This window comes from Desmodus rotundus, chromosome 12 (assembly GCF_022682495.2).
Source record: "Desmodus rotundus isolate HL8 chromosome 12, HLdesRot8A.1, whole genome shotgun sequence".
NCBI lineage: Eukaryota > Metazoa > Chordata > Mammalia > Chiroptera > Phyllostomidae > Desmodus > Desmodus rotundus.
The window spans coordinates 95,389,388-95,415,201 of record NC_071398.1 but is presented as its reverse complement, the minus strand read 5'-3'; the positions used below and the strand labels follow the sequence as shown (position 1 = coordinate 95,415,201).

General features: G+C 49.9%; 1 protein-coding gene across 1 annotated transcript; it reads right to left on the bottom strand.

Moving 5' to 3' along the window:
• Positions 1–1,801: 1,801 nt before the first annotated feature.
• Positions 1,802–12,769, bottom strand: MRPS14 (mitochondrial ribosomal protein S14). Its single transcript, XM_024553214.3, has 3 exons — positions 12,703–12,769; positions 8,220–8,378; positions 1,802–2,221 (listed from the first exon to the last, which is right to left on the bottom strand). The coding sequence occupies exons 1-3, from the start codon at positions 12,745–12,747 to the stop codon at positions 2,039–2,041; spliced, it is 387 nt and encodes a 128-aa protein (XP_024408982.1). The 5' UTR covers positions 12,748–12,769; the 3' UTR covers positions 1,802–2,038.
• Positions 12,770–25,814: the final 13,045 nt, after the last annotated feature.

Sequence of the window (25,814 nt, the reverse complement as noted above, 5' to 3'; positions counted from 1 at the left end):
AGTACACAGCATCCTGTGAAAGTTCGTTTCTAAGTAATTGGACCTGTGGTTAGTCAGGCCTTTGGATGTAGCAGCCGGCTTTATAAGGACAGAGGAGTAAGTTAAAGGACACGTGGGGAAGCAAACAGCAGAATGCTGGACCCTTCCACAGGACAAACGGGCTCCTCCAACCAAAGACAAGACATGAAGAAGAGATAAAGCAACCCAATAAGTATGCTTGAGTCCTAATTCAAACAAAAGAATAGGCTGGGAGGTGTCTTAGCCAGGAATGCCGTAAGTCAGCAAATGTGAAGTTCTAGTTCTAATTTGATTGACACTAGTTTCCAGTTGGGATCAGCTAGCCCTCCAGTTTGTAAGTTGCAATATAAATTTTAGAAATGAATCCAAGGTGTATCGTAATTCCCTCTCATAACTTAGAGTTCCTGACTCTGCTCTCCAGCTGCACAGCAGGCTTCCCCTTCGGGATGCTACAGGCCTCTCAAACACTGCACAGCTGAAACCCGAATTCAGAAATGTTTCTGGAACCCAGCCTTTTCCCCTGGCCCCCATTATCCTGTCTGGGGTTGCTCTGTACCACCTATCTAGTCACCCTTACCAGGAACCCAGAGCCCCTTTTTCCATTTTTTAAATTTATTTTTAGAGATAGAGGGAAGAAGGGAGAAAAAAAGGGAAAAACATGAATCAGTTGCCTCTTGCACAGCCACAGCTGGGGACCTGGCCTGCAACCGAGGCATGTTACCTGACTGGGAATCGAACCAGCGACCTTTTGGTTTGCAGGCTCTGCTCAATCCCCTGAGCCCCACTACTCAGGGCCAGAGAGCCCTTTTACCTCCTAGATGTAAGTAGTCTCTACGTCTTGCCCAATTTTCTTTCCTAAATACTTACATTTGTCCTACCATCTCCTTTTGCTAATATCGCTACCTTAGCTCAGGCCCTCATCTACCTGGACAATTAAGACATCCTCCTAACTGGCTATCTTGCTTGTAGCCTTTTCCTTCTTTGGCTGTGTACCACCCATCCGTCAGTTACCTGTAGAGCAAGCTGGTGATGTCATTCCTCTGCTTAAAACTCTCCAGTAGCTGTATTTAAATTAGGTCTTAGCCCCTTGCCATCCATGGCATTTTCTGTGGTTTGGCCCTTGTCTTGTGCTTTGTGTTCCTGATGCATGGGAATGACTACAATTTCACTGTTTGATGCCTTTATGCCTTTGCTTCCACCGTCCTGTCTGCAGAATCTCATCGCTGGCCTCCTGACGTACTTGCAGGTGTCAGCCCCAGAACACCTCCTGGGTGTTACATAGGTGCCGCCACTACTCCGTGCACACCTGTGTCACTGCACTGCTCACTGCCACTGCCTGACACCGCCTTTTGCTCCCCGACTCATTCTGCTACAGGCCACATAAACGTGAAGACAGAGACTGGCTATTCAACAGAACTTTTCGTCTTTGGATAGATTTTTCAGAGGCTTTGTTCTAAGGGCCCCTGAAGATGGAACAAGAAAACCGGTTCCACTGTTTGTTTGCCATCACACAAAGAAGTTGAGGGCCAGGTAATCAGATGTCAGCTCTCCCTTCCCACGTCCTGTTTCTTTAACAAGGAACCAACAGGAGAGTGGACTGTGAGGCCGGCGAGGCCGGCCCAGCGCTGCAGATGTGCCAGAGACGCGCTGGCTGCGAGCCGGTGAGCTGGATGAACAGTAGTACCACAGAGTCTGCATTAGGAGAGAATGCCCTGAAGTACAGGAACCCTGAAAGGCTGCTGGAAGACGAAACTTGAAGGAAAAGGCAAGCATACCGAGCCTGTCTTCACGGAAAATAGTTTTTATTACTCTGCGCCATGCATGAGAACAGTGTATTTAATTTAGTCCAACAGGAAAGAGAATTCACTGACAGGACGAACCATCCAAACGTCTTCATTGAAAATGTTAAAGTAACGGCATCGGGCAGACTAGATTCCCGTACTAGATGCCTAGTAAAAGGGTTAGAAAAGTCTCTTGTCACAGCAGGTTTCCCTGGACGCTCCACAGGCTCTGGAGCGGATCACCATATCGCCCGCTGGACCCCAGACAGTTGCCCGTGGTCAGCCAAGTGACGGAAGACAATGCGACTGAGCCTCCAGCGTCGCTTCACACCACGTGGCCGCGATGTCATAACACACCGATTTCTGATTCGGACGGGACAGCTATCCCGGGGAAGGGCAGCGATTTCCTCATCAGCCACGTCCTAAGGGAAGTCACGACACTGTTAAACACATCTCGTGAATGCACTGAGTCTGCATGCTGAGGCCAGTGATTTGAGGGAGAGAACGACAGGCTGGATTCACTATTGTAGCCACGGAGTTTGGCCAAAGAACCTTAACCTCGAAGTAGAAACAGACCAGAAAAATGGCAAATGCAGGACATGGTCCCAATATGATTTTTAAAGATTTAATTGAAACTTACCGCAGACAGATGAGAATCCACAAACTGTAAGTGTAAAGCTCAGTAACCAGACAGCATCCCCATGCAACCAGAACTGGACTTCGAACCACCACCACCGGCACCCGGTTGCACCTGTGCCTCCTCTCAAGTCCCTGACCTCCCGGCTAACGGCTGCCCTGGTTACTACCACCCCAGATTAGCTCTCCTTGTAGTGAGTTATGCAAATGAACACAGAGTAAGCATCTTTCATCCATCTGCTTGGTTTCTTCCATGCGGCAATGTGTCTGTGAGGTTTATGCTCACTGTGCGTGTGTCACAGCTGGTTCACTCTCATTGGTGGAAACTTACCCGTTCTGCAGCCGATGGGCATCTGGGCAGTTTCTAGTTTTGAGCTATTATTTATAGGGCTGCTACATATAGTCTTGTCTAAGTCACGTGGGAAACGTGATCTCCCCCGCTTTCCTGAGCATAACTGACACCCAGCACCGTGAGCTGAGGGGGTGCAGCATGACGACTTGGGGCATGCACGCACCGTGAAGCCTTAGCTCCTTACCACCTCCGTCACCTCACGCGACTACCTTTCTTGCGTGGTGGGAACAGTTAAGATTTGCTCTCTCGGCAACTTGGAAGTGTGTAACACGGTGTTGTTAACTACAGTCAGCATGCAGTCAGCATGCCGTACGTTAGTTCCCCAGAACTTACTCGTCGCTAGAAGTCTGTCCGCTCGGGTCGGCACCTCCCTTTCCCCGTTCCCAGCCTCTGGTGAGCACCATCTACTCCGCTTCCAGGAGTTCTGCGTGTTTAGGTTCCACACAGAGGTGAGGTCGCAGTATTTGCCATTCTTTGTCACTTACTTCACTTAGCATAACTGCCCTCAAGGTACATCCATGTCACAGCAAAAAAGCAGGGGTCCCTTTCTGATGGCTAGTGTGGCACCTGTGTGTGTGTGTGTGTGTGTGTGTATGTGCATGCGCAGTGCCACACTCATCCGTGACACTTAGGCTGCTTCCACGGCTTCGCTGTTGTGACTAAGGCCACAGTGAACTTGGGGGCAGACGTAGCTCTTCTCTGTCCAGTGACTTCACTTCCTCTAGGTGTACACTTAGAAGTGGACTTGCTGATCACATGTGGTAGCTTTAATTTTCTGAGGAGCTCCCATCTGTCTTCCATAGTGGTTGTATCAGTTTACATCCCTACCAATAAAGCATGTATCCACGGTACATTTATGTCTTTGGAAAAATGTCTCTACGTTCTCTGCCCATTTGGGGGGACTGCCTTTTAAATTTACAGTTAACACAACATCGTATTAGCTGGAGGTTTACAACAGTGGTTTGAGACGTAGGCACCTACAGTGTGATCACCACAATGAAGTCTGGTACTACCCGTCCCCAGCGCAGATAGGTGTAATAGTACTGACTATATTACCTATGTCTCTGCCCACTTGTAAACTGGATTGCTTTTTGGAATTTTTTTTTTTTGCTCTTAAGTTGTGTGAGTTCCGTGTATGTTTTGCACATTAACACCTTATCAGGGGTGTGGCTGGCAAATGTTTGCTCCCATTCACTAGGTTGCCCTTTCATGCCGTTTCTTCCGCGGCAGAGGTTCGGGTCTGATGTGGTCCCGCCGGTTTATTTCAGCCGTTGCTGCTCACACTGCTGGTGTCCAACCTGAAAATCTGTTGCCAAGACCAATGTGAAAGCTTTTTTCTTACGTTTTTTTCTAGGAGATTTGTGTTTTCAGGTGTTACTTTTAAGTCTTTAACCCATTTCAAATTCACTTTTGTGAGTGAGAGAGTAAGGGTCCAATTTCATTCTTTTGCATAGGAATATCCAGTTTCCCTAACACCATGTATTAAAGAAACTAGCCTTTCCCCTACTGAGTATTTTCAGCTCCCCTGTCAAATATTTAATGATCATTTATGTGTGAGTTTATTTCTGGGCTTGATCCTGCTCCTTCCGTCTGTGTGTCTCTTTCATGCCAGTACTACACGGTTCGGATTAGTACAGCTTTTTCACAGAACTGGAAATCAGGAGGGCTGGTGCCTCCAGCCCTGTTCTTTCTTGGGATTGCTTTAGCGATTTGGGGGTCTTCTGACATTCCAGATGAATTTCAGGGTTACTTTATTATTTATTGTTTTTGAGAAATGCCTTGGAATTCTGAGGGGGACTGCACAGAACCTGTACAGGGGCCTGTGCAGTCCTGCCAGTTTAACAGTATTAGTTCTTTCGGCCCGTGAACACAGCGTATCTTTTTATTTATGTCTCCTTCAACTTTCATCCATTCCTTACAGTTCTCAGTGCATAGATCTTTCACCTTAAATTTATTTCTGGTATTTCACTGCTTTTCTTTTTTTTTTAATCCTCACCTAAGGATGTTTATTGATTTTAGAGAAAGAAGAATGGAGAGAGACAGAGAGAAAAACATCGATTGGTTGCCTCTCATACATGCACCAATTGGGGATCAAACCCACAACTCTAGCTATGCGCCCTGATCAGGGATTGACCCTGCAACCTTTTGGTGTATGGGATGATAATTGTTTTCTGTATTTCTTTTTCAGATAGTTTGTTGTTGGTATATAGAAATGCATCTGAATTCTTTATGCTGATTTTGTATCCTGCAATTTTACTGAACTCATTGATTGGTTTTAACAGTTTTTTGGTGGAGTCTCTAGGATATAAGATCACATCACCTGCACGCAAAGACAATTTTACTTCTTCCTGTCGGTTTGTGTGCCTTTTTCTTTTTTGTGTCCCCTGACTGCGCTGGCTAGGACTTCGAGTACTGTGCCGAGTAGGAGTGGCGATGGGCGGCCCCCTGACCTTGTTCCCGATCTTTGGGGAAGAGCTTTCAGCCTTTCCCTGTTGAGGGTATTAGCTGTGGGTTATTATGTTGAGGTTGTCCCTTCCATACCCAATTGGTTGGGAGTTTTTAAGAGGAAAGGATGTTGAATTTTGTCTAATGCTTTTTCTGCATCTGTTAAGATCGTGTAATTTTTATCTTTGATTTTGTGTATTAATGTGGTGTATCATTTATTCCTTTGCATGTTGAACCATTCTGAATCCCAGGGATGAATCCGACTTGATCATGGTGTATGATTTTTTCACGGTGCACTTAATTTGTTTTGCTAGTATTTTCTTGAGAACTTCCGCATCTATGTGCTCCAGGAGTACTGGCCTGTAGTTTTCCTCTCTTGGAGTGTCCTTATCTGGGCTTGCTGTCTGGGCAATAATGCCTGCCTCATAAGATGAGTGGGGAAATGTTCCCTCCCCTGCAGTATGTTGGAAGAGTGTGAGAAGGGTTGGTGTTCATTCTTCTTTAATGCTTGTCAGGTGGTTATGTGTCTAAGAATTTACTCATCTCTTGTGGGTTACCCGATCTGCTGGCACACAGTTGTGTGTCCCGCTCTCTGGTCTTGTACGTCTGTGGGGTCAGCTGCAGTGTTTCCTCTTCCATTTCTGAGTTTATTTATTTGAGTGCTCTCTCTTCTACTTTGTTAGTCTAGCGAAAGGTTTGTCAACTTTTAAAAATCTTTTCAACAAACCAGCTTGTAGTTACATAGATCTTTAGTGTTTGTGCCTGGTCTCTATTTCATTCACTTCTGCTCTTTATTTCCTTTCTTCTGCTAACTTTGGGCTTAGTTTGCTCTTCTCTTTCTGTTTCTGAGAGGGGTATAGTTAGGTTATTTCCCACGTGATTTTGAGTCATGAAAGTTGAAACTTCTGGGCTGAAGAAGCAGCTGGAAGAACTGTGGCTGAGAGGAGGCTGTAGGGGGAGGAAGGGTGGGGTCCCACACAGTCCTGACGTGTGTGGTAAGGATTCTGACTGATGGAGAGGGGGAGGTGAGTGAGCAGGTGAGGTGTACATATTTGAAAGATCACTTGTAACGCAGACAGTGAGCCTGGTAAGGGCAAAAGTGGTTGCGGGGAGGAAAGTGGGACTTACTGCAGTGGCTTGCACTACGGCTTTGCCAGGTGAAGTTTATTCTTATGTGTGTACCTAAAAGTGTGAGTATGTGTGCCTGTGTATCACATTCACTTTCATCTGGCAAGTATGACTGACCTTGTGCCAGACTGTGGTGGAAGCAAAACAATTACTCTAATGTATTAAAAGTACATAAACTAACCCTGGCTGGTGTGGCTCAAGTGGTCGTCCCTTATACCAAAAGGTTGGGGTTCCAGCTCCCGTTCAGGTACCACACCTAGATTGTGGGTTTGATCCCTGGCTGGGGCGTATACAAGAGGCGACTGAATGGTGTTTCTCTCTCTCTTTCTCTCTTCATCTCTCTCTAAAGTCAATAAACATTTTTTTAAGTATATAAATTAAATGAGAAAACTCACAGGAAAGCCACTAAATTAACATAAACTGTTAAGTATTAAGGACAGTTTCTGGCCCTGGCCAGTGTGGATCAGTTGGTTGGAGTGTTGTCCCCTACACCAAAATCTCAGGAGTTCAATTCCTGGTCAGGGCACATACCCAGGATGCAGGTTCAATTCCTGGTCAGGGTGTGTATAGAAGACAACCAATCAGTGTTTCTCATACCAATGTTTCTCTCTCTCTCTCAAATCAATAACATACTTCAAAAAATTTTTTAAAAATCATAGTTCCTGATTTCCAATAGCTTGTAGATACGTTGCTGTTATAAAATACTGACAGAATTATACAAAACAACACAATTAAGTCGATGAACGGCAGACAGTAAGTGTTACGGGGGAACTGGAGAGGAGAGAGATGACCAGGTTGGAAGAATGAAGTAGTTTCACGGAGGCAGACCCTCAAGAATAGCTGCAAACTACTTATTTATGTATGTACATACTAGTGTATACACACACCCCCCCACCTCTCCCTGTACCCAGAAAGATCCCAGGCAGCTCACAGTGAGGAAACGAGGCAAAGGCAGATGAGACCAGAGCACGCACTGTGACAGCCCGCGGCTGGGTGAGACTGGAGCGTACACACTGGCTGGGAAGCTACTCAGCAGGCGGCACGAGCCACAGTCAGGTCCCAGAATTCAGTCTGCGCAGCTACTGCGCTTCTCTTATCAGAGACGTCTCTTTACGGCATTTCACAAGTAATGTCCTCCACAACATCTAGAGCTGAGGGGCCACTTCTTGGTACACCCTAAGTACAGGCAAGTACCTTAAGCCATTACAGCCAAAGCCGTAACAGAGTGGTCCAGGGCACTCGGTTTTCTGTTCATCTGGCTTAATCTGGACAAGATGTAAAGGAACCCATTGTAATGAGGGGCCTACATAGTCTGCAGACTTGTTCCAATCTATTTTATCTTTACTCTGAACTTTCGGTAAGTTGCGTGGCCTTGACTCTTGAATGCAGGCCCTCCGTGTCACCAGTTAGGTGCAGGACCTTAGGCTTCAGGAAGCCAAGCAGGGCTGACACCCTCTTATTCAGGTTAGGGAGTCTGGGCAAAGGGGTTCAGACAGGCAGGCCAGGAGTGGCCCTGGGTGAGGAGCACACAGCCTCATGCATCAGCAGAGCTCAGGGCGTGGAGGTACGTGGGGGCGAGACCCGAGGTCAGAACCACTGCCCGATTTCTGCGTGGCCGCCGTGCGCCGCCACTTTCTAAGGATCACCTAGCGAAACGGTTAAAGCTCAGTAGCTAGGAAGGAATAATCCTCTAATCTGGAACTCCCCAAAATCAGTTTCAGGGGTATTTGTGTTGACGAAGAGTATCTGATCATATTCTCCAGAAATCATTTTGATAGGAAGTCACAACCCACAGCACCAAGTGCTCCGATTTGCGCAAATGGCCTTGGGTGGACAGGGCCTCATCTTAATTCGCTGACCTGAAGGCCTTTGGGCAAAATGGTGTTCTTCCTGAGCGAGTTGATCCGCAGCCTCTCGTCTGCATAGTCATAGGCCATTTTCCGTCTCTTCACATCACGCAACATTCTCCAGTCTACGTAGTAACCTCGAACTTGACCTGAGGCTGATGAAGGAAGCATCTGGAAGAGAAAGGGACAACTGAAGGACAGTCAGCCCAGGCTCTCCCAGTGGTCCCACCCTGCAGTCCTCTCTTAGTCACTACTTATGACCAACTTTTTTTTTTTTTTTTTAGCAATTTGGGGTCACTTTAATAATTTTAAATAATAGACATCTTCATTCAGAATAAATAACTTTTTGGGATGTACATTAAGCCAAAATGGTGGTAACTAATACAATGCCAGTAATGTATGTTGGAAGGTGAAATATTTTCTGAGATTTTAAATATAATTCTTCACTTGATCTTTACTCAAATAGTTATGTGGTTCAACATTAAAAAAAAAAAAGTATGAAAAGAGCCCTGGCTGGTGTGGCTCAGTGGATTGAGCACCAGACTGCAAACCAAGGGGTCACTGGTTCAATTCCCAGTCAGGGCACATGCCTGGGTTGCAGGCCAGGTCCCCAGTAGGGGGTACTCAAGAGGCAACCACACATTGATGTTTCTCTCCCTCTCTTCCTCCCTCCCTTCCCCTCTGTCTAAAAATAAATAAACTCTTTTTTAAAAAACCATTACGAGAAAAGGATGAAGACATACAGTGCAGTCTCCCTCCCACCTTACCCCTCACCTTCTCAGTGACCACCCCCTACCTCCACAGGTACCCACTGTTACTAGTTTCTTCCAAAACTTTTGTCTCTACAAACACATGAATACACTCCCTCTCCCATTTTCCATCCCTTCCCTGCCCTTGTTTGCATTTAACAATATATCTTGGAGATCTTTCCATAACCAAAACAGCCTCCAGGATCCCCCCACTCTGTGGATGTGACAGGGTCTAGGACACACTACGGCAGAGTACGGCACCGCGGCATATTGACTGCTGTGAGCAAAAGAAACGTGAGACATGCCATGTGCACAGGGGCTTTCTGACCTTACCCCTGAAGCCGTAAGACCTTCACATGAAGTGGTACGTGTGCGTGTGTGGCAGGGGGGCGGGGACGGCGGGTGAAGAGCACCCTTACCTAGGAACTGACAACAGTCTGAACAAAGAGGCCTTGCTGTTTCTCCTGGGTCACACTTAGCTCATACCCTTTGCCCTGTGACAAGTTGCCTCGACTTCCCACTCGGCATCAAACCTAGCACAAAACACTCAGGTGGAACCACTTCCTGAGTCTTTAATTCCTTATGAAGGCTCCATGTCACGTAAAGCTTGTAAGTTTATATGCTTTTCTCTTGTTAATCTGTCTTTTGTTAGGGGTCCCAGAAGAACTAAGAAGGGTCAGAAGTCTTCAGGGAAATTATTTTTTTCCTCCCCACAAAAGAATCATAATTTACTTAACCTGTAACCTATTACTGGACAGCTAGACCATACCTCAGCATTTATCACTGCAAAACATGCTGCAGGGAATAACCTCCTATATAAATCATTTCACATGTGTTCCTATATAGCAGCAGGATAAATTCTTGCAAGCAGAACTACAGAGTCAAAGGGTGCTTTGGAATGATCACTGCCCTAATATTTCTTAGCACGAGCTGTCCAGAAATAACACAGCAGGCTCCTTATTGTCACATGTTTACACGGTGATAGTCTACCGTTCTGACCGAGAGTGCAGGCATAGAGTATAGGCCACTAAAAACTCAAATATCTCCCAACCGGAGCAAACATTACAGCTAGTTAAGTTGCAGCTACAGAAAATGATGATGGCTTCCTGTAACAGCTGTTTATAGAAGAAATATATGAGGTCTGTCCAGAAAAAGTCCAGCCATTGTTAATATAACAACGGCTTTACATGACATTGATGTAACCTGGCAGCCAAGGAGAGTGGACTGGAATGCGCATGTGTGGACAATGACAACTTCACTGTACTAGTCAGTGGGGGCGGTAGATGCCATTGAGTGAGGTGTGTACTGTGTGGCCGTCGCATTCAAAATGACTGAGCAAGCAGAACAATGAATCTGCATCAAATTTTGCATTAAGCTTCAACATTCCTCTGCGGAAGCTATTTGGAAGATTCAGAAGGCTGCAGCTACAGGCACCTGGTGACCGGCAGCTTCATCACGACAATGTACACTCGTGCATCACGTCTTGTGCACAGCGTTTTGGCGAAACATCAAATCACCCAGGTGACTCAGCTCCCCTACAACCCAGATTTGGTGCCCTGTGACTTCTGACTTTTCCAAAACTAAAATCACCTTTGAAAGGGAAGAGGTTTCAGACTATTGACTCAGGAAAATACAACAGGGCAGCTGATGGCCATTGGGAGAACCGTGTGAGGTCCCAAGGTGTCTACTTTAAGAGGACTGAGGTATCACTGTCCTACGTACAATGTTTCTTGTATCTTCTTCAATAAATATCTTTTTCATATTACATGGCTGGAGACCTTCTGGACAGACCACGTATGTACAGCATTATACAGAATATAAAACTGAGAATGAGAATACTATACTAGAAAGCCAACAGTTTTCCAATCTATTCACAGAAGATAAACTCAGTATTTTCAATGCTGAAATCTCTTGCGGAAATGCAACAACTCTGTAATCACCTTTTGGAAATGCGGCAAGCGTGACTGGGCTTTCAGTATTGGTTTGACACAGGCCTGGGCCAAATGGACACTCTGGCCCCATGGAAATAAGGGGCTTCATGAAGGCTCTGAGGGACTGACAGAATTTCAACTTTTTTTTTATCCTCAACCAAGGAAATTTTTTTTCATTGCTTGTAGAGAGAGAGGAAGGGAGGGAGAAGCATTGATTGGTTGCCTCTTGTAAGTGCCCAGACCAGGGATCAAACCCACAACCTTTCAGTTGCTGGTGGATGCTCCAGCCAACACAGCCACGCTGCCAGGGCCGCACTGACAGAATTTCGATACAGTTACAGGATGGGGAAGGGGAGAGAAGGTGACGCTTGTCCAAACCAAACAAGGAAATGAGAAAGACACACTCATGAAGACCAGGGGTGATCGTTCTGGCTAGAAGAATTCATACTGAGGGGCAATGCAAGGTTTGCTTTTACCTCTTCCCAGGAGACTTAGAAAACAAAATTCAACATTTTTTCCTTCAATTCTTTTTCAAACTATTCCTAATCAACTTCCTCTCTACCATTTCCTATCAGGTTCCTATTTATTTAAAAAACAACTTCCGCTCTTTATATAACTTTCTTCTGACTATAAAAGTAATACACTTTTTAAATGTATTGGTCTACATTCTGTGGATGTTTTATGTCCTTTGCCCACATTTATATTGTATTTCCTTATCAGTTTATAACAGTGCTTTATATATTAAGATTGCCTCTATTCTGTTCGGTACACGTCCTGTTCTGCCTTCCTGACTCACTCGTCTCCACCTCCTAAAATTCTTCCGCCGGGCCCTCTCCAACTAGCGGGCTACCGCCCTCAAAATCTCAGTCCTCAGTTTCTCCTCTTAACAACTGCTTCAGATTTCAGCTCTAGCTGAGTCTTGAATTTCTCCTAATAAGCTCCCTCTGTAGTTCTTCTTCCTCCCACCGCTGGGGGAGAAAAAGTAAAATTAACTTAAAAAAAAACTTTTAAAATGTGCTACTAGAAATTTTTAAGTTATATACGTGGTGAACACTATATTTCTAAAATGAAGGGAAGGGTCCACGTTCCTAAGACCAAACAATCATACACGAGACCCATTACCTCTTGCCTACCCAAGGGTACAGCTCCAGCGATTCTCTCCGTCTTTTTTTTGGGCCACTCGACAGGATCTTGCCCTTTACCACGAAAACACGCAGTTGCTTCTGTCATGTTGAACACACCCACAAAACACCCACTCTTAACTCATCATTCCTCCAGCTCCATTTTTCTGCCCCACTCGGTAGCAAAACGTCTTCAGAGGCTTGTTTCCATCCCCTGGTGTCCCATTCTTTCCTCCCATTCTCTGCAGAACGCTCTCGCCCAACCACCTCCACCACGCCCAACCACGGGCCAGTTCTCAGCGCTCCTCTAAGGGACCTTGAGCGGCTTACCACTCCCCGCTCCTGGACACTGTCACCGCCTGAGTCCAGGGCACACACTCCTGACTTTCCTCCTCCCTCGCTGAGCCCCCTTCAAGTCTCCTTTGCTTATCTCTTAACATGGGAGCCGATCCTCGGACCCCATCTCTTCTCCACCTACACTCCCTTGTAAACAGAAGTCAATTTTACGGGTACGGATACCAAATGTACATCAGCAGCAGCTCGGGCCTCCCCAGAATCGAGCGGGAGGAGGGAGAACGCCCGGCGCGGGTCCGCGCTGGGTTCTACACGCGGCAGAATAGTGCGGGAGGGCGGGGCGTGGGTTTGGGGGTTCAGGAGGGAAGAGGAGGGGTAGGGATTAGGGCGCGTGCCTGACCTGCCGAACGCTCCGCAGCAGCAACCCTAGCATGGAGGCCGCCATGTTGTCCGCCGCAAAGTCAAGCCGCTGCAACTTTATTGACACTGCCCAATACGGAGACGCTGGGGGGCGGGGCCCTGGCCTCAGGGGCGGGGCGGGGCGGGGTGGGCGTGGCTCCAGCCTACTGGAAGGAGAGGTCATTTATTGAACGTGCGTTCTCGTGGTAATTAACGGAACTCGGGCAAATTTCAAAGCTGGGAGCGCACTTTGATACTGATGGGTAGCCTGGAGCTCCTCGCTCGCTGCTGCCTTTCCGCTGGCTGCCCGCTAAGGCTACCTTCGTCGCTACCCACGCCCCTCCCGCCCCTTGCCACCCAGGTGGTCTTCGCCAAGGTCTCTTCCCCGGAGTCCTCCGTCTTACTCAACCGGTTCCTCATAGGTCCTCCTTGCAATTGAGGGGGCTACTTGCCAGACACCGACAATTATTGTCAATCCTATCATCCCGCTGTAGATGTTGCAAATCACCTTTCCACCTCAGTGGTGATAATGATCGTGTTGATGGTGGCGATGATACAGTTCCCATTTATGTCTGTGTATACACAAACACATACTCTGTATTGGAAGGGCAGCATTGCCGTTTAAAAGCTGCTGATTTCAGTCTGTAGTGCAGGGAACTTTCAGGTCATCGTACTCATTTTTAAGTGTTCAGTGGTATTAAGTGCATTCACACCATTGTACAGCTGCAACACCCATCTCCAGAACTTTTTATCTTCCCAAACTGAAACTGGGTACCCACTGGGCAAGGACTTCCCATTGCCCTGCACCCCCGGCCCCTGGTGCCATCACTCAGCTTGGGTCTCTGTGAACTGGACTCCTCTTTGTAGCTTGTCTAGATGGAATCATACACCTGTCCTTTGGTGACTGGCTTCTTTCACTGAACATGTCTTCTAGCTTCATCCAAGTGGTAGCGTGTGTTGGTGCTCCACTCCTCCTCGTGGCTGAGTAACAAATACTCCGTTGTGTAGACAAACCACATCCTGTTTATCCCTTCATCTGTAGGTGGCTATCGGCTTTGCGTCTACCTTTTTTGACTATTGTGAATAATGCTACTGTGAAAGTGCGCGTACAGTATCTTAAACAGCATCGTTATCTTAATAGGCTGTTTTTCACTGTAAGAGAAGAGATTAAAGCAATTTAATGGCTGGTAAAATAGGAGCTCAGAGATAGTGAGATACCACTCCAGGTCTTCTTTAATTAATTATGTCGGGTTTGTGAAACAGCCTAAGATCTTTTCCCCCAGCACACCCTCTTCCACTAAGTGTGGGAAGCTTGGCAAGGCCAAAAGGAGGCTTGCTTTACCTTGAGTTCTCCCAAGGGGTCTCCTTTTCACCAGAAAAAATCTCTGCCCTTCGGATGCTCCTATTCAGTTGGAGATTATAGAGTTAGACAGAGGGGGAGGTACCCACCATCGCTGTTATGCGGCCTTTGCTTTTTCCACAGTGTCTTAGCTTTGGAGGCTGAGAAGGTATTTTGGGGTGAACAGAGTAAAATTTAAGAGTTAAATTGTTTTGAGATTTGATTGTGAGAGACTGCTCTGTCACAATCTAGAGTCACAATGCTGGTTCTAGGCCTAGCGGGACAATAAAAATGACTGTATAGGTAGCGAAGGTGAGGCACGGAGACGCCGGGCGACTTGCCCAACTCCCAGAGCTCGTCCCGTGCCACGGCCCGTTCTGTTTGTCCCCATCCACACTCTCCTCTGGAGAAATGACGGCTCGAGGACAAAGGCCCGACTGTCACGGCATCCTTTCTTATGAAACCTGTCAGGTGCTTAATGTGAGATTTTGTTTCAATTAAGTCAATACCCCAATGCGATTCTTCTTAACGAAAGTAATTAAAAATATATATGTGTAAAAGAATAAGAGAAATGGGAGGGAGGTAGAAGGCTATGACATTTTTGAAAAAGAAAAATGACGGTGTTTTTGCCCTACCAGTTATTAAAAGGCCCCATATTGTTGCGCGTGACTGAACTGGCCTGGTCCTGGTGCCAAAGTCGACAGACAGGTACAGGGACTAGAACAGGTACGCCAGAAAAATACTATCAGTATAATGACAATTTGGTCTTTATTAAAGGAAGCAGAAGTTTGTTATATTGCACAAGTGGTATTAGAACAACTGTTTAAAGATTTGGGGAAAATGTTTTAATTATACTTTTACCCTTTACCACTTATCAAAATAAATTTTAGATAAATGAAGGAGTTAAATGCTAACAAACCTTACAAAGAAGAAAATATAGATGAACATATGTTTACACTTCAGAGTAACACAGTAGAATATTTGCCCGGTGCGGACTGCCCTTAGAGTCCCTGTCCTGCCGGGGCTGGCTCAGGACCTGACCACCCTCCCTTCCGGCCCGCAGTGCTCCAGACACGGTGGTCCAGCACCGCCCCCAGGACCAGGCCTTCCACCGAGGGAGAGTGGGATGAGGGGTTGGACTCAAAGGCACCAGCCTTGAGGAGCGTTTGGTGGTCCACGTGTGGGGTCGGCTGTGAGAGGCACTACAGACAGGAGGGAGATGAGAGTGAAAGGAAAGAGCGTGTGCTGGTGGAAGGGCACGGACACACGCAGAAGCGCTTCAGCCTTTGCTGTGAGGTGATGCGTGTGGACAGCCTGCCTGCCTTAAACACTGCCTGCTGAACAGTAACCCTTTTGGTGTACCCGCGTGGGCCTGGAGTAGGGGTGGCTTTTGCACCTACTTCTGGTAGCAGCCCCAGGTGCCCCTGCCTGGGAGTCTCCTCCTGGAGCTCTGTGCTGTGCACGAGTTGGACACAAGGTGGCAGTACTAGCACACGTGAGCTGCAAACCCCACCTCCCTACGGCCCCGTAGCCGGGACTGACCGCAAACTGGAAACACACCTGCACACACACACACCCCTGTCCGCCAAATAAGATGACGTCACACTGTCCTCGCGTTCAAGACGACGCGTTCCTTCCATCGGGCAGGACCTGTGTCTGAGTCTGCCTTTTTTACAGGGGTCGTGGGCAAGGCAGGCTACCCAACTTGTAGGCCCAGTGCAGAATACAAATGTAGGGCCCCTTGTTTGAAAACCAGGAAAAGTTCCTGTTGGAAATAGTAAAACATAGAGCTGAACTTGGGGGCAGTGAGACAGGCCCCTCGCACTTCTGACCTGGCGGCTTCTCTGAAGTGACACGGGACAGCTGAGGAACCAGGGACCTGCTGGGCCCTCACCCATGCGTGGCTGCCTAGTGCGGGGCAATGGACACCCGCGGGAACACCAGAACCAGTGCGGGACGGAATGGCTCCTCGAGGGTCTCGGAGGTGTGGCGTCACTAATATAGTACCGCACCCTCCGCCGCTCTGTCCTGTTCTGGCTCCGCCCTGCTCCCTGGGGTCCTTGCCCAAGCCTCCTACTGACACGTCAACCTCTGCCTTCCGATTCTGCTTTGCAGCTGGTGGGGGACTTGGGGAGGGGCTCAGGCTGAGACAAAAACACCCGGCCAACAGGCCATCCAGAGGGTGTTGAGCCTGCTTCTAGTTGTCTTCCTAACTGTCTCCATTCCTCCTCCTGCTCCTCCAGGTCAGACCCGCTTCATCTTTTGGGTTCCTTATTGTTCTTTTTGCGTCCATTTTTTAAAAACTTAACCCATCACCTTTCCCCCAAAACACACCCACCCTTTTCTGCGGCCAGAGGGAGCTTTCTCAAACACGAACTGCGCACTTCCGGTAGCTCCCCGTTGCCTGCAGAATAAAGTGCCCTGCAGCTCCACCCCCATGCCCTCAACCCCGCCTGCCCGCGGGACCGCCCCTCTCCCTTCAGTCCTCCCGCCGTGAAGCCTTTATTTCAGGCACCTCCCCATCGGGTTCGGTGTGGTTCATCCATGCTTAACTGAACACCAGGCACAGAGTAGCTTCTGCCGTCCAAGGGGTGAGGAGCAGGTGGGTGGGTGAGGAGACGTGGCAAATGACTGGGGTGAGGGGTGCTCACATGTCACCAGATCCCATGCAAATCAAGGCTTTTAGCCTGTCCCCCTCAGCTGAGGGGCCTGAAAGTATTTTTTCACCAGGCTGAACTATGGTGGAGTTTTGGTAGGGAAATAGGAATTTTTTCTTTTGCAGAATGTGAGATCTTGTAGAAAACGAAGGTTCTGAGTGGGGGAAATATATGAAAAGCCTTTTTATCCTTGTGTTAATCCTAAAGACTGACGTCTAAATAGAGGCACCACGATTGGTCTTGTGCACAGTTTAAACTAGTAGCAGTGGGTATGTGACTCAGAAAAGCAAGGTTAGGTCGTCGCCCAGCAGCTTCAGGGAGACGCCTGCATACTTGTTTTGATTTGCTGCAGATACTGCGCAAGCAAAGAGGTTTTTCTTTCCTGCGTCTCATTTTCCGTCCTCATATTCAGTGTCTTCCTGACCCGAGGGCTTGGAAAGGTTGATTTCCCACCTTCCTCGCTCTGCCTGCTGGTCCCCGGACACGGGTGCGCAGGTTGGCACCGCCCAGGGGCTGAGGGGCCCGCTGCCCCGCTCGCAGCCGCGCGGCTCTTTTCCATTCTGTCGTGATTCAGAGGTGTCAAGTACGCGGGTGCTGGAGAGAGAAGTGGTTTGGGAGAGTATTCTTTAAGCAGAGAGGCACGGCCAGCTGGGAGTTCTCCGGCCCTCCGTGCCTCTCCCCGGGTGCAGTTTCAGCCCCCGCCTTGCTGTCTGTGTGCACGAGCGCTGCGGTCGTCTGCTCTTTCGGGCCTAGCTCCCCGCCCGCTTCCTCTCGGGCTCACCCGCGCTTCTCAGGGCCCGGTTTACTTTTCCTCATTGTATTCATTTCCTGTGGCTGCGGTGACAAGTGCCACAAACCGGGTGACTTGAAGCACAGAAATTTATTCGCCACAGTTCTGGAGGCCAGAAGTCCAAAACCCAGGTGCCAGCAGGGCCCCCCCCTCCCAAAGCCTCTAGGGGAAGGTGCCTCCGTGCCTGTTCCAGCTCGGGTGGCTCCCACGCTCCTTGGCTTGCAGCCTCCTCATCCCCCTCTCCGCTCCCGTCCTCACCCGCCTTCTTCCCTGTGTGTGTGTCCTTGTGCGTTAGGTGGACAAAGGCATGTCTATTAGAATCTCTGCCAGAGGGAGGTCAAAGTCAGGGCAGATGTGTCCACACACAGCTCTTTCACTCTTGGGCCTGGTCCACACGCTCCCTAAGCTGTCATGTATATATTTGTATCCATTTCCCCAACTTATCTGAGAAGTTTCTAAGGCAAAGTGTTGTTTTCAACTTACTACCCAAGTTCCGGTGGAGTGTCGGGAATGTTCATAAACACGTGTTGGATCGAACTGGTTCCCATCCCGCCTCTGAGCAGACGTGGCCAGAATGTGCAGGAAAGGACTGGGCGGGCACAGGCTCCTCTCTCCGCTGCTGGTGCGCTGTCCCTTCAAGTCCAGTCTCCGTGCACACAAGCTGCTGGCTTAGTGTTTAATACAAAGGGCCGGTCTGTCCCTCCCTCCCCAGGCCTGCTGAAGGCCGTTCTCATGCTGCTGGGCGTCACTAGAGGTTTTGTCCCTTCCGGAGGAGAGGTGCCAGAGTTGCCCCAAGAGGGAGGGGAGGTGAGGGGCTTTCCTGCACCTCCCTAGAACACAGTGGTGAAGTACGCATCTTGGCCCCTCAGCGAGGAAGTGAAGTCCATGGGGACAGAGGGGAGGCTTGGCCTCTGTGCTCTGTGGACCCAGCCTGCCGCCCTGCGCAGAGCCAGACGCAGTCCCCGTGCTGCCTACGGCGCGCCCCGCAGTGGCTGAGACTCTTGCAGAGGTAGCCACTCTGCTGCCCCCTGGAAGCCCACAGAGCCTTGCCAGCTGCCAGCGGCAACAAAGCCCCTGGGCTCCCTGGCCTTCATGGATTCCTGAAGTCCTGCTCAGCGGAGTTCCGGGAGAAGCAGCATCCTCTTTGCCTGCGGCCTCCATGCCCAAGGCCGGGGTCAGGGCCAAGTGGATTCCGTTGCTGTCTGCCTCTGTGGCTGTGCCGGTGCCTTTCTCTCCTCTAACCAGACGCAAGTCTACCCTGACCTGAGGCTGGATGACTCAGTGGCCCCAAGGTGCTCACCCCTTCCCCTCCCCCTTCTCCAGCAGCTGCCTGTGGTCCCAGCTGAGACAAACTGCTTCCTGTGGCTTCAGGGATGAGGTCATACCCATTCTCCTGTGTGGTGGCCTCAGCAGATTTTCATTTTCGGGAATAAAAAGTTGATAGGAAAAGCAGCTTCTTTCTTTCACATCATTTTCCCCTTTTCTTTCTTTCCCCACATCCTACTTTTTCTAAATTCCAAACCCCGAAGAAAGGCGAAATGTTAGGAATTTAGCTGAACGAGCAGAGCCGTAAGTTAGTGGGAGCCGAGGGTCGGACACCCCTGCAGAGCTGCAGTGTGAGTCCCGGGGTTGCAGCACAAGGCCGAGGCCCCTTTCCCGGAGAGGACGCACGGTCAGGTCACCCTCCGGGTCGCTCAGCAGCCCCAGAGCGACGGCAGTGTGTACAATGAGTGGCTTTATGCCTGTGGTCCATGCTGGGGCCTGGGAAAGCGCAAGAGGAAGCCACCCTCACCTTAATTCCCTCTCTGTCCAGGACTCCTCGCCATGGCTTTCTCCAGAAACCCGAAGTTCTCTCCCAGCCCCGCCTCTGAGCGAACTTGTGTTAGAGTAAATGTTCCCGGGCCGGCCTTGTCTCCTGCTGAATTTATCAGTTGTCCGTCAAACCAGGTGAACTTGAATTCCCTCCTGATTTACTTTAGAAGAGGAAATGAAAATTGTGTTTCTCGAGGCCTTTTCATCCTCAGCTCTTTGCTACAGGAACAGTGGACACTCGGCCCTCAGTCAATGCCTCTTCATAGAGTAGTTAAGTCTCCAGACGGAGTCAGACTCACAGCACCTCCGCCTCCAGGGCCCCGCTGGGGGCTTTTCTTCCTTGGATGCAATTCTCGGTGAGCCAGCACCCTCGACATCTCCGCTCAAGGGAGAGAAGAGAGGAGGAAGGACAATGGTGGCTACAGAAGTCGCTTCCTGTCCGAAGGATGCACGCTGTCGCTGTCGGGTCGCTAGCATCCTGCACGGCGCTGATGCCTCCTGCCGAAGGATCCCGGAGGAATGAAAACTGCCGCTGCTTAGGTCACCTATCCCACAGAGCCCCAGGGCTGCGCCGCCTTGACATCCACCCCCTCTACCGGACGCGGGCCTTTCTCTCCAGGAATGTACACTCCACCAGGGCAGGAATGATGGCGGTGGTGGGGGTGAGGATGGTTTATTCTGCAGCCCCATCTCCCGGAACAGTCCCCAGCACACAATTCCATAAATACGTGAGTGAGCAGAGTCCGGTTTTATTGGGCGACACCTCACAGGCGACGGTAACCAGCAAAGTAGAGGTCAGACGTGTCTTCTCGTGCATGTTGAGTCTGACGTCAGGCCGACTCCTGTCTCCTCCTGTTCGGTCTGGTATCTGTGAGCAGCCCAGCCTCCTGCTTTCAGTGACCACAGGGGTCTGCTTCCGGAAGAGGAGGGGCACTTGCAGCGCAGAAAGGGAGGCGGCCAGCAGGGAAGCTGATGTAGTGATGGCGAGAACAGGCCCACACGTGTGGGTACTCACTGCAGAAGACACTTGGCGGTGTGCTCTGCCCACAGCCTCCACCGAGACCTTTTACAGGGTTCTCTTTCTCCCTTTAGCTTCACTTGCTTACCTTCCCCCTCTGTAGTGATAGGTAGGGTTTTGATTCATGTTGATTTGAATACCGGGGACTACTCAGAGAGGAGGGGCACCGACTCATCTTTGTTGGCCACGAGGTTCGGATTCGTAAGTGCATCGGGGCCAGCCCACTCTCCGGGGGCAGCAGACCTGGGCAGCTCACCTCCCGGCTGAGTCTGCAGCTGCTTCTGTCAGGGGCTTTCTGAAAGCAGCCGCCTGGTGTGTGTCTGTAGAGGGTTTGTGTCCAGCGCAGCCTCGTAGAGACATTCATAAACACACCACCACTACCAGCCAGCTCTGCTACTCCTTCCGTCCGTCTGAATTGCTGCTTGTCTTTCAGCCCCCGCAGACTGGTGCATCCTCCTGGGACACGCACACTCCCTGATACCCGCCACCCACTGGGGCCTCACCGAGGCTCCTCCCTGTGCATCCAGGCTCACAGGCTCACCAGGGACCCCACACCTTCTGCAGAGACCCAGCGCATCTTCACCTCCCTCTGTGGTTCTGTGTGGCCAGATCCTCCATTCGTAATCATTTCTGAAGCTCAGCTTTAAACCTCCCCCCAGACCACAGTGGTGTGGGAGAAGGTGAAGTCGCCAGGGTTTATTTAAGTCACGGTGCCTGGCGTCCCCTTGCCTCGGGCCATGTTCTTCCCCTGGAACATTGTGGTGGGACCAAGGGCAGACCGTGCTCTGCGCTGGTCTGATGGCTCCTCCTGGAACATAAACTAACACACGTTCCACGTGGCGCCGAGGCCCATCACAGGCGTGCTGGGATGAGCTGCGGCTGGTTTTGGAGTCAGCCAGACCAAGGGGGTTCCTGGGGTGTGTGTTTTTTGTCCTTGGTCGTTGCCACAGGGATGGCTGTAAGAGCCAAGCAAAAATAATGACGGCCTTTGAAATTCTGGGTCGGAAATCCAACCCATTCACGTCAGTGGTGACTTGGGATAGAGGACACATCTTTGGAGGGGAAATATATTCTTGACAGGCCACTCTCTACTTCTTATTCCAAATCTTGATTGCGTGGACCCAGCTTTTGGACCCCCTGGCTCCGGGCTGGGAGGCTCAGGCAGGTATAGCCAATGAATGCTCACGTGTCACCCCAATAGTCAGGAAGACCCTCAACCTCTTGGCCTTGTATGCAAGGACCCCCAAGACGTGCCCCCAGCTTCCCACTCCGACATACCACCCCCTCTTTGATCAGAACGGCACTCCTCGTGTCAGGGACCCGACGGTCTTACTTCTCCCATGGCTCCCTCTCCGTCTCCTTCAGGCCGCCTCTTCCTCCACAAAGCTGCCTCCCAAGGGTTTGGATGTCGGGGAGTCTCTGCCCTTCTTGTTCCACATGTGTTTTCCTGCACTTCGTGGCTTCAGCTCCCACAGCGAAGTTTGTATCTCTGTTTCCATCCGGAAGTCTCTTGTAAACTCCAGAACCCCTGTAATCCCACCGGATGCCTTGGATATCTCAGCCGACACCTCAAACTCAGCGTGTCCAAAGCTGAATTCCTGTCTCTCCTCAGGCTGGGTTCAGCTTCTGAATTTCCTCTCTGTGAGAATGACCCCCACGCCAAACTCTGGGATTCACCCACATTTCTTACCCAGCCTTACTTGTCAGCCCAAAAGGGAAATTTTGGTCCCTCCCCGCCACAAACGTTTTCTCCATCTCGTGTCTGTTTGCTAAGTGCCTAGTACACACCAGGCATGGTGCTAGGTGTCGGGGTCACACGTGAAGAGGAGCAGCAGCTGTCTGTCCTCCCAAAGGTTGTGGTATAACGATCTCATTGCTTGATGAGCGTTAAAGAGAAGAAATGAGGCCGGCCATTCCCTGTCCCCATGCACCCCCCACCCTGCCATGGCTCTGGCACAAATGTCTCCAAGTTCACCAGGCCTACAGAGCTCCCGGCACGACACTAGCCTTTCTAAGAGATGGGGCTGCAACCCGAGCCCTGCCTGGGGCTCCCCCGGCACACCAGGTTTCCACGGTCAGGTTCGGCTTGGTCCTTTCAGGATCGCGTGCTTCTCGCTCAGCATTGCATTCATTGCGAAAGGCTGGCCTGGAAGCCAGTGGCATCCACCCCCAAGTATCAGCAAAAAAGCTAGGAGAGTAGCAATGTGGTTGGATGAACTTTTACCAGTGAGCGATGGCGCTATTCGAGTGAACGACAGCGCTATTTCTCGTGCCAGGCCGAGGGCAGAACACACGGAGGATAGAGTAACATTTAAATGCTGTACTTTGAGATTTTAAGGAAAAAGGGAAAAACATGTAAAAACCCACTAAGTAACTGAAGGGCGGTGCAAGGATGGCCGCCCCACGGCTTGGTTAACGTTCGTTGAGTGCTCATCTGTCCAGGCTCTGCTCTCGTTGAGTTACCCCGCCCGTGGGGAGGTGCCACTGCGATCCCACCAGACAGGTCAGGCAACTGGGGCAGGGGAGGAAAGCACCTTCCCAAGACCAGATGAGTAAGTGGGAGTAACGAGGTGCGAACCTGGGCGTCTGGTGAGAAGAGAGGGGCATGTCAAGCCCCCCATCCTTTGGAATTTCTCCTGGTTCCGTCCGAGCTAGTCTGGCCTGGATACCCGGCTACCACGGGCCAGAGAAGGGGTACCTTTAAGGGGGAGTTGTAAAGTGGGCCCGTGACGTTGCCCGTGACTCTCGGGGTCTGAAGGGACGTTAACGCTCAAGCGCCAGCCGTCACTTTTATCCCTACGGCCTCGACTTTCCTCCCAAATGCGCGTGCGCCCTCTGGTCAGCGAGCAGGTCTCAGCGGCCAGGTGTGAGTCGCCACGTTAGCTCACTTCATTTTCAAGGCGTGGGGCTCAGAACCGATGGGTTGTAACGGAGGGAGAGGAGCGAGAGGCGGCCAGAGAGAGCGCGGGCGGGAGGCTGCATGTGGCAGCCCCTTCCGCAAAACACGCGTCCTTGAAACGGTGGAAGCATGATGACCTTGAAGGTCAAGATCGAAACAAGGATGCCAGCTTTCAGTGCTTCTGGTCAATTATGTCAAAAAGTATAAAGATAGAAGAAGGAAATTAAACTCCCATTATTTAGATGACATAATTATTTACACAGAAACTTGTGAAAATCTATAGCAAAATTATTGGCATATGAGAATAGAACAAAAAAGTAAGGTGTGGTAGAGGAAATACAACAAAAGGTGTAACACAAGGTCCCCGCGGAGACAGTTTAAAGCTTCGTTGACGGAAGACCCAGGTGACTGGAGAGAGCCTGTGTCTACACAGGAAAACGCAGGTGTCGGGACTGCACCCACATTCTCTGTCTTCGTTACTAGGGCCACGATACCAGAATACACAAACCGGGTGGTTTAAACAACGGAAAACTAATTTTTTCCCAGTTCCGGAGACTTCATGTCTGAGATCGAGGGGCCGGCACCACTGGCTTCTTCTGAGGTTTCTCTCCGTGGCCGGCAGGTGGCCGAATTCTCCCTGTGTCTTCAGTCACGTGGGTCTCTGTGTTGTAATCCCCTCTTCTTTAAGGCCCCCGCCACGTGGGCTTAGGGCTCACCCCCATGACCTCATTTAACCTCAACTGCCTCTTTAAAAACCCTGCCTCCAGACGCACTTACATTCTAAGGCTCTGGGTATGAGTACTTCAATATATAAACTTTGGAGGGACGCTCTGCAGCCCATGAGACTCCCTAAATGAGCCTGCAAGTCGAGGGCTGCCCCAGTCAAACTCCAGCGAGGCTTTCCTTGGACCTTGACGATCGAATCTAAGTCCTCACGAAAGAACACAGGTCAAGTACAGGCAAACATTTTTTTGAAGAAAAGAATGAGGTAGTAAGGTATGCCTTATTGGCTATTAAAACTTGCTATGAACTTACAAGAAGGCAGAGTGTGTTGGTACAGGGAAAAGCAAACAGGCACGGGAACGGGGGAGACCGCCCCTGTGCGCGTGGTGGAAACTTGATAAGGAAAGGGTGACAAGGGTGACAAGGGTGACGTGGTGCAGCAGGGGGGCACACGTGGCCTTCTCCGTACGTGGTGCTCTGCAGTGAGACATCTACGTAGAAAAATAAAACAAAACTGGATGCTTTCTTCATGCCCTGGACAAAAATAAATGTCCCATACACTATAAACCTAAATGTGTTAAAGCAAAATTTTAAAAAACCTTTATAGGAAAATAGAAAAGACTGTCTTTTTTTGACCTCCAGATAGGGTAATATTTCTTAAACAAGTCATAGAAAGAATAAATCATAAAGGGAAGAGCTGATAAATTTGACCAAATTAGAATGTTAAACTTCTGCATATCAAATATATCAGGAAGTTCCAGTAGAAGCACAGACGCGAAGAAACTATGAGAGCTGCCCCTCTCGTCCAGAACGTTATCCCACCTCCCTCCAGTGGAGGCCTCGTGCGGGGTGCTGTGGAAACGGCGGGGGGGACTGCTAGCTGGGGTCTCTGCGAGCCTACAGGACTCGTCTGCGTGACCACTTTGGTGCTTGCAGGCCTCTCGGGATTTGTAGGTGTGGCAGAATCCTTCTGAGACCTCCCGCTCCGCAGGACGGTGCCTAACCAATGGAGCCACACTGGTCAGGGCTAAGTCTGTTTCGCTTTAAGCCTCTACCTTTCCGCTAGTTTGTGACGCAGCAAGAGAAAACCAGTACAAGCATGGATAAAAGCATAACAATAAAGCAAGTTGCAACAAGAGAGTGCAACAAGATTGTTGCAACAAGATAGATACGCAACATACCCGCAACCATTCACGTAAAGCTAAAAGCAGACCAAGAAGTTCTCTGGACTGTTTGGGCTGCTGTGCGACACATGTAATGAGAATATAAAGACACACACGGCAAGGATAGTCCCACTGACAGCAAAGTGTCGTCCTCTTGGAAGGGGAGAGATGATCAGAGACACATGCAGGGGCTTTAATAGTACGTATAGTATTTTATTTCCTAAGCTGCGTGGAGACTCAAGAGAGTTTAAAGTGCCTTTCTCTAATAAACCTTTCTGTACACCTGAAATATTCCGTAACTCCCACAAGCTCTCTCTCCAGCGGTAGCTCCAGCGGAGATGACGCTTGGCTGACAATGAACCTGGCCCACTTGATGTTTCCCGAATGTGTGACTGACAAGAGGGGGTGGCAGGAAGGAGAGCCCGTAAGGCCCAGCGCAGGTGGGTGTGGGACAGCAGAGATGGGAGGAGACGGGAGGGGAGAGGGCCAGAGGGGCGGCAGTCTGCAGGGGGCCCCAGTGGGAGCCCTGTCCCTCAGGCACCCGGAGACTCACCTCCCAGAGACTGCAGTTGGCCTCAAAGGGGTGACCTCAGCAGTTCCACACAAGACCTTGTCATTACCCGCGGCTTTGCACTTCCGTGCAGCGGAACAGTCACCACACGGCAGCCTTGCTGTAACCCTACACTCTTAGAAAACAACAATTAAAAAAACA